The 14189-nt window shown below is 42.7% G+C and overlaps 1 protein-coding gene across 1 annotated transcript; it reads left to right on the forward strand.

The window, feature by feature from the left end:
* Positions 1 to 2028: 2028 nt before the first annotated feature.
* pfdn4 (prefoldin subunit 4) lies at positions 2029 to 5582 on the forward strand. Its single transcript, XM_070967721.1, has 4 exons — positions 2029 to 2088; positions 2606 to 2713; positions 3132 to 3272; positions 4979 to 5582. The coding sequence occupies exons 1-4, from the start codon at positions 2062 to 2064 to the stop codon at positions 5108 to 5110; spliced, it is 408 nt and encodes a 135-aa protein (XP_070823822.1). The 5' UTR covers positions 2029 to 2061; the 3' UTR covers positions 5111 to 5582.
* Positions 5583 to 14189: the final 8607 nt, after the last annotated feature.

The raw sequence follows: 14189 nt of genomic DNA on the forward strand, positions 1-14189 counted from the left end.
GAATGAGATGACACTCAGTCACACTGTGATAAGACTTCTGTTGACAGATGTAGCTGGGAAGCAACAGGATGCGTTGAGGATGTTGGTGTGGCAAAACCTCCACACTGTCAAAACAAAAATACATATGTCCGCACTTAAAACCATGTTAACCTGGAATAACATTAAGCATTACATTTATACAGCTCAGGCTTTTATCTGAAGTAACTAGATGTGTTGAAGCTTATTGTCATTATGATTTTTAAAGATTCAGATTCAGAGTTTTGCACCCAGGAAGTACCATTCAGCATGATGGGGGTACCAGTCGAGACATTCGCAGCAGGATAAATAAAGCACATGCAACATTCACAAGACTAAAACAATCTGGAAATCTAACCGGAACAACTCTGAAACCAAAATGTACCAAAGCTGTGTGCGTATGGAGCAGAGTGTTTGAAAACAGCCCAGCAGGACACCCATAAAAGATTTATCTTCCATTTATCACACTTTGATAAAGTCATGCAAACACTTCACATCTTCAACAACATCCTTCTCAGACAAAATGCACACAGCATTTAAAGCTGTATGTGGACCTGGACTGGACACCAGCTCACAATGCTCCCACGGTCGCATTGCACTTGATTTTAGAGAGCAAATGAAAGAGAAGGAGGCTCGAAACAACATGAGTGCAAAGCTCAGGAGCCATGAAGGCAGGAGGGGCGTTATCACTTACTGGGACTGACTGATTGTCAGATTCAGAGTTTATTGATAATAACAAAACTGAAAAAGCAAATGAGACCGACCCCCCCCGTAAAATATGAACTTTTTCGAGTAGCAAAAAGCAAGTATCTGCTTCATCATCACACTTAATCAAGACATACAAAGAGCTGTGTAATGAGATCATCTCTCTTCAAAGACTTTCACAGTCATGTTTAAATGTCTTTGAGTGCCTGAATACAGACAGGCCTATCTGAGAGACATTCAGGGATCAAATCAAACTGACTTTAGTTCATCAGCTTTTATTATTCCCTGTTATTTTTGTCTTTTGTTTGGGGCTTTTGTGAGTAAATGTGCATTTCCCATGTTGACAAAAGCTCATTAACGCTTATTTTCTTTTATTCTTTACCTTCAATTCAAGCATCTTTATGCAAATCAACCAAAGTACGTATCTGAATGTGCTTCAACATGAACAGCTGCAAACTCAAATGGTGTCCAAAAACTTCAAATATGCAGTATTTATTGAATTTATCATAACAAGGCTTGGAATCCATGAACACAATGTCCCAATTGTAGCCTATAGCCTGCACATTGAGGTGGGAGTTGGATTCCCCTGTTTGGATTGTGCACTTTTGACTTCATGTAGGGCCTGCAGCTGAGCGACCTCAAGCAAACTCTTTATGGTGTACCAACGCATGGCAGCCCACCACTTTTACTACAACCCTTACAAACAGGCTGCTGACTTTAAGACTAGCTAGAAGAAAATGCATCAAGAGGTATTGAACTCGAAAACGATTTGATTTCTGAAGACACTGTCCAGCTGTAAATACTGTGTAACAGTGCTTAGCTTCTTCATCTTTGATGTGGTATAGTTTTACATGCATCTATGTATTGTACAGTAAGCCTGCATTGGATTAATAGTGCTTGAGCTTTGCAAATGAATTATGTAAATATTTGAACTTGGGTGTAGTTCTGTTTGCTACAGAAAATGTTTACGGAGCAGCACATCCGGATTTGTATAATAACTTGCTTGACATATTGCAAGCAAGTGTGCACATTTCTAGATAGATTTAATGAATCTGTCTGAATTTTCATAGTGAAATGGATAAAACATGTTATCTTAGTGTGGAAGTGAACAGTTGAGTTAAGAGCCACCTTTGATTCCACATTACATTGCCTGGTTTGCTTTAAAAACAGGTGTGTAGTCGAGGGACAAGCGGAATATGATATTAAAAGGACAGAAGTGATTAAAAATTAACCATTTTACAGTCATCTTGTCTTTCTCTAGCCTCTCCGTCCCGCTAGGTGGCGGTATAGGCATATTGCTGCGTTCAGTCCTGCTGTCTTTCTGCAGTCGAGGAAGCCAAGATGGCAGCCAGCATGAAGGGACCCGTGGTAAGTTTAAATTAAAAGAAAGTCTTTTTGATTTTCGGGGCACTCTCTGGCCGTTTCATCTGGATTTGCAAATGAAAACAGTTGAGACGTTTTTGGAAACAAATCCCCACAGTTACTGGTGTCGTTGGCATTTAAAGTCTTGGTCACGCCCTCGTGTAGCTAGCTAGCTGCTATCATTGACAAGCTAGCTAGCCAAATTACAGCTTACAGTAGGTTAATTTAAGCGTTAACCAACTGACTAATGCAGCTATTGCGAAGCTGTGTTAGCTTACATTTATTTTGCGATTCTGTAACAGAGTTCACCAGCCTAATGGCGATAATAATGACATTTATCTAAACGAGAGCTGAGATCGTTAACAGCGGTGAATGGACATAACTCAAACAGTCGTCTATAGCTAGCTAACAGTTAGCTGATTTGACCGTTCATATCTAGTGAGCTAACAAGGATGCCGCTGTTCAGTTTAGCTTATCTGGCGAACATTAAACATGGATGTAACTGATTTCCTCTTGTTTGCAGGCGGTAGAGGATGTGAATGTCACTTTGGAAGACCAACAGAAGATCAATAAATTCGCCAGGAACACGAGTCGGATGACAGAGCTGAAAAATGAAATTGAAGAGAAAAAAGTAAGCGCGTTGTGAATACAGTCATGTCAAACACTGGGGGCTCACAGTGTGCTCAGCTGGGTTTAGGAAATGTTCTGAACAATCATGGCGTTTGGGAACGATTAACTTGTATTACTTTCATGGGAATTGAAATATTCTGTGTTTATCAAAGTATTTTGAAGAGGTGTTGACTTCATGGTCATTTTTGAGGCTGTAGCTTGTGGTGCGTTTGATTGTCACACCTACATACTCCACACCTGCTGGTTTAACATGGTACAGTTCATCAGAGCTCAGGATGGTCAGCACATACTGATTCCTCTGAAACTCAATTTGCTCAGATGAGACACAGTTAAATGTGAAGGGCTATGTGGCTGCTGAATCACTCAGACTGATTTGTTTACAGCCCCAGCTGTAATTCTCCGTCGATGTCTCTCTGCAGAAATCGCTGCAGAACTTGCAGGATGCCAGCGATGACCTCATGATGATGGACGACGACTCTCTATTGATCCCTTATCAAATTGGCAACATCTTTGTCAGTCACACCCAGGATGAAACACAAGAGATGCTGGAGGCTGCAAAGGTAGGTTTCTTTAATCCCTTCTTGTTCTCTTCAGACTATCAACCATCAGTGAAAGACCCCCATTAAGCCAAAGTCACTAAGTTAAAGGACTGTGGAGAATTTCACATACAATGATAAATACAGAAAAATGACCCTAGAAAAATTACTGCAAAAAAATGACAGTACATAATAGGTTTAGAGATATGTTTGACGGTCCTGCGAGCTTCCTGACAACAAAAATGGGATTTACTGACTCAGACAAGATTCTGAAAGTAAAGGTTTTCACTTGCTTCACGCACCCCTTCGCGCACCATATTAAAGTCAGTGTGTCCTGCTTGGGCTTTGATGGAGAGAGCCGTCATGGTGGTCTAAAATAAATTGGAAATAAAATGGTCAAGATGCACAAAAAACTCTACCTGTCTGAACCCTCACTGAGTGAGTGGTTTGACAAATGTGGCTGTGGTGTGGTTGATTAGTTTTGGTGGCAGGACAGAAACCGCTCAGTGCCCATTCATTGAGACCCGCCGCTGTAAATCACAAAGGCAGCGGGTTGTTGTTGCATTTCCTCCTGCAGGAAAACATGCAACACAGTCTGCAAATGTGCTAGATTTTACAAATTGTGATTGTGATTCATCACAAATGAGAAAATACTTTTACACACATCCAGTGTTTTCATCTTAATGGATTGAATTACATATTTGTGCAGTTCTGTAGCATGTTTACAGGTCAGTACACATTCCTCTATTTCACAAATGCATCTTATTTTAGCATTTCTTTTATGGCCACAGGTAAAAAAATGTTCCTCATCCTGGTGCTCAGTCTAAAAAATCAGTGTAATTTATGGCAAGGATGCAGAACACTGTTGAAATTTCTATTTTATCATGTTAAGAAAAGTTTAGAGCCCAAACTGGCTCTGTGTCAGACACAGATGTAAATTTTTAAGGGGGTGTTCAGCAGCTGGAGGGGCGGTCAGCCAGCCAACAAAATCAGCCCACCAGCACTCCTAAAGCTCACTAATTAACATGTTACATCTTATTTATTTGTTTAATTATCCGACTAAATGTAACAAGGTGCTGTTTGACAGAGGCTTATTTCTCATCCAGATGTAATGACCTCATAGATTCTCCATAGCAGCAAGACTGCTGACGTGAGAGTGATGTCGAAGCATATTTTACAATTGTCGAAGTATTCCTTAAAGCTGATGTGCATCGGCAGTTGGTCCAGAGGAGGAGAGCAGTGAGAAACGCTGCAGAAGCCAGGCTGGTTCAGGCCTCTGTGTCTGAAGGCTTTGCTGATCCACAGAGCGGCGCTTGAGATCCTCCATGGTGCGCCTTTGGGAGAGGAGCTGGGCTTCATAGCAGCTGGATCGTGGAGAGGACAGGCAGCGGGATTAGAGCTCGTCCTCCCGTCCGTCACTTCAGGATCTTCCTGTTTGTCCTTGCGTTTGCTGCTGTTTGATCACACAACAAAGTGTGCTGCACAGGCCTGATTGATGGATGTGGAGCAGCCTGCTGCACAGGCTCACCTCTGCTCATCTGCTCGTTAGGATTTAGTGCACATCCATATATGAGCTGATTTGACGTGTTTTCTGTCCTCCAGCCATCAGAATGTGCCGTTTGTGAGCCAACTAGCGGGAGCAATTGATTAAACCGCTTTAAGGAGATGAGGCTGCTGCTGGGAGATTGTAGAGTTGTCATGTGACTGGAGTTTCCATTTTCTGTAATCAGGAACTGCTGGAGCAGGAGGTCACAGGCCTCGAGGAACGAGTGTCGGCGATACAGCAAGTGCTGAGCGATCTGAAGGTCCAGCTCTATGCCAAGTTCGGTAACAACATCAACCTGGAGGCGGATGAAAGATGAGCGCTGAAATGGACAGCTGACAGCTGCCCAACGTGGACTTTTTCCACGCCGCTCTCGCGTCGGATCCGCACAGCGTTTGCCAAACAAAACATCCAGTCTTCTTGGTTCTGTTCACACCAGATTCATCAGTCTTCAGTTCACTTTTGGCAAACAAATTCACGAGGACAACAAAGTCAAAGGTTTGGAGGTTCAATAAATGCACATCATTTCTAATGTATAATGCTTCTTTTTTTTTACTCTGTTCATCACACTGAAGTGAAAATGAGGAGCGAAACATGTATGTGTAGTATTTTAGTGCTTTAGTGCATTTGTGAGCTCCGTGTGTGTTTGTCCTCAAGGTTGGATGAAATGAACTAAACGTCTTTGACTCACTCGCATACTCTGCTGTCTCTTATAAATGACTGAAATGTGAAAGTCTTGACCTTAACTCAGAGTTTTGTGGCGTTTTCCACATTAAACTTGATTGAATTAGCACCTCCTGTTCCTGATCCACATGGTTTCTGTTCTCACAAACAACTGAAAGGAAAAGCTGAAACATTCTGAGCGTCGATCAGAAGCAGAGCGACAAGCAGCTGAGGAAGACTTTCAGAGGCTCGACAGAGCTCATCATAATCTGCAACCACGATGTTTGTTTAGACGTGGAAGCCGTGAAATCCACTAAATGAGCTGAACTGAAGGCATTATCATCAGGAAAGGTGAAAGAGACACTTTGAAGACAGATTTTAGTCAATGTGTGAAGACAAAGACTTCAAAGCCCTTAAGTAAAAGTATCAATACCATAATATAGAAATACTGCATTACATATAAGAAATTCTACTCTTGTGAAAGTGTTGTCAGAAAAATGTAGCAGAAGTACTTGTGGAGCTACTAATCAAGAAGTATAATAAAAAAAAAAGAGATTATTTATTTAACACCCTGCACAAAGTGCTGCGATAGAACACATTTGTAGTACTGTTAACAGTAATACACATTATCAGTAACATGTTTTTCTACATCTTCTTTATGTCGTTATTTTCTGTAGATCTGTTAATTCCAGCTTCGGTACCGTCGATGCGACCTACTGCATGATTAACACAGATCGTATGGTTTGAAACTCGACCTGGAGGAAGCATCAAAGTGCTTTTTACATTGTTTTAGCCCGGAGGATCCCAACCGCGGGGTCACAAAACAAATCTGAGGGGTCACGAGATGATTAATGAGGCAGGAATCTGCTGCACAAATCTGAGGAGTTTTTAATGTTCAGTCATTTAAATGAAGCTGTGTGAGAAGTTTTCCCACTGCACACGGACCAGAAGCCAAAATACTGCTTTAGTCTTTAATGAGGCGTCATATTTGATAAGACTGTCAAGGTTTTTTTTTTGGTTAGATTATGAAGCTAGGAAGAAAAGGTACCAGATAAGAAGCTTGAAAGTATCATATTAGTAAGTTAGTAAATTATCAGATTAATTTAGTGATTTAAAAATATTTCCCTGTAGTGGGGTGGAAGTATTTGGATGGTACAAATACCTCAAAATTGCAGCACTAGAATAAATGTACTTTCCAGCACTGGATTTTCCTTTGAAAAATCATTCTGGCATTCATTGCATCAGTCAGCAGATGTTTGATTTAACTGGTTATAACACATTTAGCACCTGGAAGTGTTTTTCCTCTAAACCAACAGTTCACTTAGTGAAGGTTTCCTCACACACTTCTGACTGCGGCTGATTATCAGCGAGTTAACAAAACGCTCACAGCGCTCAGAGATGAACTGATGGTCGGATGAGTCTGCGCATCAAAGGTGTCTTTACAGGTGAGCTTTGAACACCTTAAGAGAAAAGGATCGGGGCGAGATCCTTCACAAGGTGCTAATGAGTACTGGTGATTTATTAGCACGAATAAAACACACAGAGACATTAATAAAGAAAAAACTTTAAAAGCAACACATAGTAGACAAGACACAAGTAAAGTTCACAAGTTTGTGATGGAGGAAGACTGGCAAATATCGAATGTGTGAAAAACCTTATCGGTGCCAGATAAATAAAAATATGTATATTTTATTAGTGTAATTACTATTGCAGCAAATCAAACTTGGATCGAAATAAGTGCCCTTAAGGCACACGATGAAAACAACGGATTCAGGTGAAATATTCCCAATAATCCTCCACACATGGCGCACGGTTGGTGGCTCCACACAAACACCAACAATGCACAAACCTCATTAAATTGCGCCCTCGAGTGTGGCCTGCATGAGCTAATAAACTATCTGGAAAAGAGAAATGGAGAGCTGGAAGTTATAGCAGACACCTCTGGAGGATCAAGATCTCAATTAACAAGTTTCTCCTCCCGGTGGGTTTCCGGCAGAACATTCAGAGCCGCGATTAAGAGGAAGTCCACCCACGCTGCTCGTCTCGATGCACGGCTTGTTAAGCCCCGGCTCAGAGGAGCGCACGTGGAAATGACTGGACTTATTTCCCTCATGGCCTTGTTTACTCTCTGCCCCCCTCCCTCCCTCCCTCCCTCTCTCTATCTGTTCATTTCTATCTGTCCTCACGCTCCCTCGCTTCCTCTCTAACGACACAGATGTGGATATTTATCAGCTGTGCAGTTGTGGTGAACATTAAAAACTCTTTGACAGCTTTGAATTAGTGTGATTTCCACTGAAGCAGCCAGTATCGCTAAATTGTCAAATATACTTGAATGCAGTCTGCCAGAATCTGAGGATTTATTTATTTGTGTTTTCCGTCCATTAGCGGCTGCAGAAATGTGACTAATTAGGCTAAAATCTGAGATTGTCAGAAAATAAAGCAGATGTGATGCTCAGACTGACTGCAGCAGGTGCACAAACAGACCAGAGGGTGTCTCTGTCTGCCCAGTAATGTCACACTGAGCTCGCACGAGTGTCAGGACGAGCTCTTTGAGTTTACTGGATATGGCTGCACATTGTAAATATTGGAGAGATACATCAAACATGTCATGGCTGCTGAAGAAGAGTTATGATGGGATGTGGAGGAAATTACAGAAATCTTAATTGGAGGAAGCTGTTTAAATAAAGTGTCATACTTTAAGTCAGAGCTCATGATTTGGGCTGTAGACCGCCGTTTGATCCCGTCCCCCTCCGCCGTCTCAATAAAGTTCAGCAGTCGGCGCAGGATGTGCCGGCAGCCGACGTCTTCCACAAAGAGTCTGTGCACACTTCATCATTTTCTGCACCGGTGCTACAGTGAAGAATTGTGTTTGCTCACTGTCTCCGTATGTTAGCTTAAATGCCAGGAGAGTCAAGCCGGACGATTTGAAAAATCCATTGCAGCTCCAGCCATCCTTCATCACTTCCAGCTGATCTGTCTCAGCCAGCTTGTACTCATTACGAGTGAGGAGCAGTCTCACAGTGCAGGACGCCACCTAGAGGCCACACAGTCCACAGAGTGGCCTCGGATGTTTATATTTGCATCACCATCAGGTTTTTTCTCTACACTTTGGCCTTTAGGGAAGCTACAACTGTTTTCTTGTTATTTTCTATCTTCATTGAACAGTGAATTTCCATCCATCCTTTGTCTATACCCGACTGTCCCTTCTTGGGGTTGTGGGGGGCTGGAGCCTATCCCAGCTGTCAACGGGTGAGAGGCGGGGTACACCCAGAACCGGCCACCAGCCGATCGCAGGGCAACATATACAGACAAACAACCATTCACGCTCACACTCACACCTAAGGACAATTTGGAGTCACCAATGAGCCTGATGAGCATGTTTTTGGTCTGTGGGAGGAAGCCGGAGTGCCCGGAGAGAACCCACGCATGCACGGGAAGAACATGCAAACTTCACACAGAAGGGCCCTGCCCGACCCGGGGATCAAACCGGCGACCTTCTTGCTGTGAGGCACGCGCACTACCTGCTGCCCCACCGTGCCGCTGAACAGTGAATTTAAAACATAAATAACAACATAATGAATCATCTGCAGACAAACTGGGTGAAAGTCTTCCTGAGTCCATCTCCTTCATCCAATCATGTGTTCACAAAGTGGTGCTCCATCCTCGCTTGTGAACGACTGAGTCTTTCCAGGATGGCCCTTTCATACCCAATCATGATCCTCTCACCTGTTACCAACGAGCCTGTTTACCTGTGGAATGATCCAAATAGGTGTTTTTGGAGCGCTCCACATCTTTCCAGTCTTTAGCTGCTCCTGTCCAAACTTCAATGACTGAAGCTGATGAGGTCAAACATTAAATATACTGACTTTGGGCTGTTTTCAGTTGACTTTATGTCAAAAAGGATTAAAAAGTTATCACATTCTTTTTCAAGTTCTGAACTTTTGTGGAATTTGGGGGTTGAGCTGAAGTGATTTAGCAGCTAATTGACCAGCTGGAAACTAATCGGCAACTATTCTGACAGTCATTATCGTTATCATCAGAAATGGAATATGTTGGGCTTTGGGCAGTTGGTTTTCTGACATTTTATAGACCAAACAAACTGCCTGATAGAACAGTTTGGCAGCTGATTGATGGTGATAACGATGGTTAATTGTCCAGTGTGAGACCAGAGGACCACCAGGATGCACTCGTCAACGACTCTTGAGAACTGGAGTGATGGGACGGGATCTGAAGACCTTCGGCCCTGACAGCTGCAGTGCAACAACATTAGAGAGAAAGTCAAGTGAGCTGTATCGTGTGCTTTAAGAAGAGAAGCCTGAAAAGCTCAGAGCAGTCGAAGACCAAGTGAGCACCAAGCAACGACAACGCCGCTCGTGCTGCAGGTGGACCAAAAACCGCAGAGTTCTTTGTGAGACTCTCAAGACTAATGAAAGTGTTGATAATGAATTCGGTTCCCTCACTTCCTGTGGACAGGGGGTTTGGATTTATGAGTGGAGGCTGATCACCATGCCGGGATATCGTCTGTCATTCATTTCATTACTGTCTGTCAAGTTGATCAGCCAAGACAATAAAGGCGCGATTCCACTGCGGCAGCGTATGAATCATCTGAATGATGAAGACGAGTCTTTGTGTGGACCGATCCCTCAGTGAGCATCTGTGTGTGTGTGTGTGGGTGTGTGTGGCGTCAGTGCAGCAATCAGGACTTCTGAGTGCTTTGAAAACAAATCGCTGACCCATCCGGTGGTTTATTTAAAGATTTGTTTATCTTTCATTTATGAATTGCTGAATTGGAAATTAAAACTTTCGCTCGCGTATCGTCGAGTCTCCGTCTAGAATGCCTAAAATCGTGTGGGTCTCCCAGCTTATAAGTTTCCATCAGTTATCTGCTTTAATCAGTGGGCCCTAATATGCAGAGAATATTACTTCAGCAACGCATTTCCATATCCACCATGGAACAATAGGCCAAATAACTTACCATATGAAAGCTCATAGAATGCTTCCAAATATTTCAATGAATATCATTATCAAAGCCTAAATTTATGTCGGTTACATTGCAAAGACCTTGAGGAAGCTGACACATCCAAGCTGTTGGGAGCCGTTTGCATGAATTGCTCTTAAGAAGCGATGGACAGCTGAAATCTTTATGTAGGTTAGGTTTTTTCTACCCTTTACATTTCACACTCTGCTGAGTTTTAACCATTTTAGCCAAACGAGTCGTGTGGTTTGAGGGAAGGTCGGTCCGTCAGTCCACCGCTTTCGTCCAAGCTGTTGGACGAGTTGCCATGTGATCATGCTCCAAAGAGGTTTAAACCCAATGACATTAATGAACCCCAGACTTTTCCTCTAACGCCATAATGAGGTCGACATTTTTATTTTTGACCCAAACAAGCTTCTGATGGACTGCCTGGACATGTGGTGCAGACGTTCTTGAGTCCTTGTGATCCCGACTTTTCCTCTAGCGCCACCATGATGTGGACAGAGATAATCATCTCAACAGCTATTTGATGAATAACCATGATGTTTAGTGCAGACATTAACGCCCCCCTCAGGATATCTGTCATTGCTTTGATAATTTTAACTTTTCATCTAGCAAGAGAAGAAGAGATTTACCAGATTTGCCTACGAGCTAATTTACATCTGCAGTCCTGGAACAAAAACACTTCAATTTATCCAATATTTAGATTTTTGACTACATACATTCGAAACTAAATGCATTCCCATCAGCCCTACTTGTGTTTGCCTTTAATTAGCATGTTAACATGCTAAACTAGCATGCTAATGCTGCTAAAAATCAGCACTCTGATGTTAGAATACAGCTCAAAGCACCTTTGTGCCGCAGTGCAGCCTCACAGACTCTTTGTCTTGTTACAAATAAGTCGCCATAGTCATACTTCATTTGCCCCAGTAAGGGAGAGCTATTTGTAAGCATGCATACCTCAGGGCACCACAGCCTTGGTGGTCCAGTCCAACTGCAGAGGCTGAGCTGATGACCGCTGGGCAGCTTGAGCAGACCGATCCAAAGTTCTGTGTGTTGCAACACATTATGCTCTAATGGCATTTACTGAAGAAGGATGAATGCTTCACATTCACCCCGGCAGGATTTTCCCCAAGTAGAGATTTAAACCATCGATCCCTCAGTCATATTTGTGTTGCACCGACTCAGCTTGTCCTGTCACCCAATTAGCTTCAATTTATGGTCCAGCAACAGCAAATAATAGCAGAAAAGACAGTTGCATATAGTCGTCCTTTGTGGCGACATTTCCTGTGATTTGTGCAATAGCTCTGGCGTTAATGTTCTCCCCTGTTCTTTAAAACATACACATAGCTTAATTAATGAAGGGGTGGGGGTGGGGGGTTGGAAAGAAGGAGGAAAACAGGGATGAATTATGACTCTTTTCCATGCAATTAGCTCTAATTGGTGAATTGCAGACCAAAATTGAAGCGCAAACTAAATCAGCGTCTGCACCGCGGACGAGCTTTAAGAGGTTCATCAAATCGCAGCCCTGCATTCGTCTGCCTTCCTGAATTCCATTAGAAATCCTCATTCATGCGCTTTGTGAGTCGCACTATAGAACCTGACAGTGTGATATCTGTGGGTGTTGTTCACCTTGATTCTGATTTCGTCTATTAACACCTCAGTCGGCGCTGCACTGTGCTTTCACTTCACGTTTGGTTTCAACACATCGGTCGGCTCCAACTGGCAAATGTATCCTTGTCGTGTGCCAGTAAGCAAATGTCATTCTGCCAATAAATTGTCTGTTGAATACTTTGAATTAGGCCACTCGACCAGCTCAGAGGAGAATAGCATCAAAAAGGGTTGCAAGGGGAAAACACGATACTGCAGCACAATCAAGTCTAGCCTGATTGTAAGTGGTTTAATTAGATAAATCTCAATGGCTGAAAACAAAAACAACTCAGATTGTGCCATTTAACCACACACACACACACACACACACACACACACACACACACACACACACACACACACACACACGCACACACACACACACACACACACACCCTGCATGTATCAGCGCTTGTGGCTGAAGAGGTTTCTGGGGATATCATGTAAGCTGCATCATGCATACTGAGTATCAATAATTTGGACCAATGAAAATGATTTAATAATTAATGATGTAAGATTGTCGGCAGGGACTTTGGTCCTGAGATTAACAGGAAGTTGACTGTTATGTTATCATTAATGTCGATTGGCAAAGTAAGAATGAATGTCTTATAGCCCCGAAAACTTTTCAAATCTGAAGTTTTTCTCCAAGAACTAAAATATTTGTGCAGGAAAAGTGTAATGTATTACCAAATAAACACTCAGCATCAACAAAAAAAACAAAACAAAAACCCATTTAAGTATTGCCTAATACCAGTGGTGGAAAATAACTAAATGTATTTACTCAAGTTCTGTACTTACTACTACTACTTATTTACTCAGAGGCAAATACTGTCTTTACACTTGTGACTAAATGCTTGCAATTCAGTATTTCTACTCTGTTATTGCAGCTTTTAGTTAGAAGAGAAGAAGAAGAAGAACTTTATGAATCACAGACATGCACATTCCATGCTTTTGAAGAGCAAACAACACATCATGCACATGCTTCATTTTTCTCCACATTTAACCTTCCTTCCTCCGCAGCAGACCGGGAGCGGTGGGCTGCCAGCTGACAGCCCGGGGGACCCAGTTCCTTTGTCACCATAGGTCAGCTGGTGATCTTCTTGCATGTTTTTAGTGGGGTATTTTTATGGAGGATCACGGGGTGAACACGGGGAGAACATGCAAACTCCACACAGAAAGTGTGAGTTTGCATGCAGGCAGCAGCAGGCACTGAAGGCATGGTGGAGGACACGCCCCGGCGCGGGAATTGAACCCGGGACCTTCTAGTTGTGAGGCGACAGTGTTACCACTGTTCCACTGTGCCACCTAAAGGTTAAGTAAAAGATCTGAGAACTGCTTAATACTGATGGATGCATGGAGGTGCACATCACCTTTTCCCAACTGAACTCCACCCGCTTGTGATCGGAGAGGCAGTTATGTCAGAGCAGTTCGTGACACTTTAAAAATGTGCTTGTTTTTTTAGGACATTTAATAGATTAAAGGCAGGCTTTCACACAGAAATTATTAAACACTACTGAAAAACATGCATAACCATAATATCAAATTGTGGCTGAATGACTTAAAAGCAGGAACAGACAAGAAATCTCGCTGTCGGCTGGGATTAAACGTTAAGCGTGACTTTATTGACTGTGAGTTTAAGATGTGGCTGTTTGCTGTCTGTCAAACTGATCCTATTGACAGGACTTGTACAGTATATCTGCGGCAGGAGGGAATCTTTGCTTCTCTTTCTTTGTTTTTCTTTGCTTGCTTTCTTTGTCACTATGATCAGGTGGCGGCGTGCAGACGAACTCCACAAAGAGCACTGCAACCAAAAAAGAGAGAACATGCGTTCATACAGTGATTCATTCATTCTGTGAGATCGGATGCACATCATGCTTCCTTGGTTGAAGATCTCCTACAGCGTTACAAACTATCTGCTTCTGTGGTTTTAATTTCCAAACCATACCTGCATTATGAAAACTGAGCTCCTGCATTGCACAGACTTTCTTGGCACCCTCCGCAGAGGTGTAAAAATGCATAACATAAGCTATAAGCGCGAGCCTGTTTCTAAATGTAAAAACACAGACTCTAATATTAATCCTGGCTGGAATTGACAACACGAGAGGCCTTT

Source organism: Chaetodon trifascialis, chromosome 8 (genome assembly GCF_039877785.1).
Source record: "Chaetodon trifascialis isolate fChaTrf1 chromosome 8, fChaTrf1.hap1, whole genome shotgun sequence".
NCBI classification, from domain to species: Eukaryota; Metazoa; Chordata; class Actinopteri; order Chaetodontiformes; family Chaetodontidae; genus Chaetodon; species Chaetodon trifascialis.

Coding starts and splice junctions, on each gene's coding strand:
- pfdn4 (XM_070967721.1), top strand. CDS start 2,062: ATGGCAGCCAGCATGAAGGGACCCGTG. Junction 2,089..2,605: donor CCAGCATGAAGGGACCCGTG/GTAAGTTTAAAT, acceptor TCTTGTTTGCAG/GCGGTAGAGGATGTGAATGT. Junction 2,714..3,131: donor ATGAAATTGAAGAGAAAAAA/GTAAGCGCGTTG, acceptor GTCTCTCTGCAG/AAATCGCTGCAGAACTTGCA.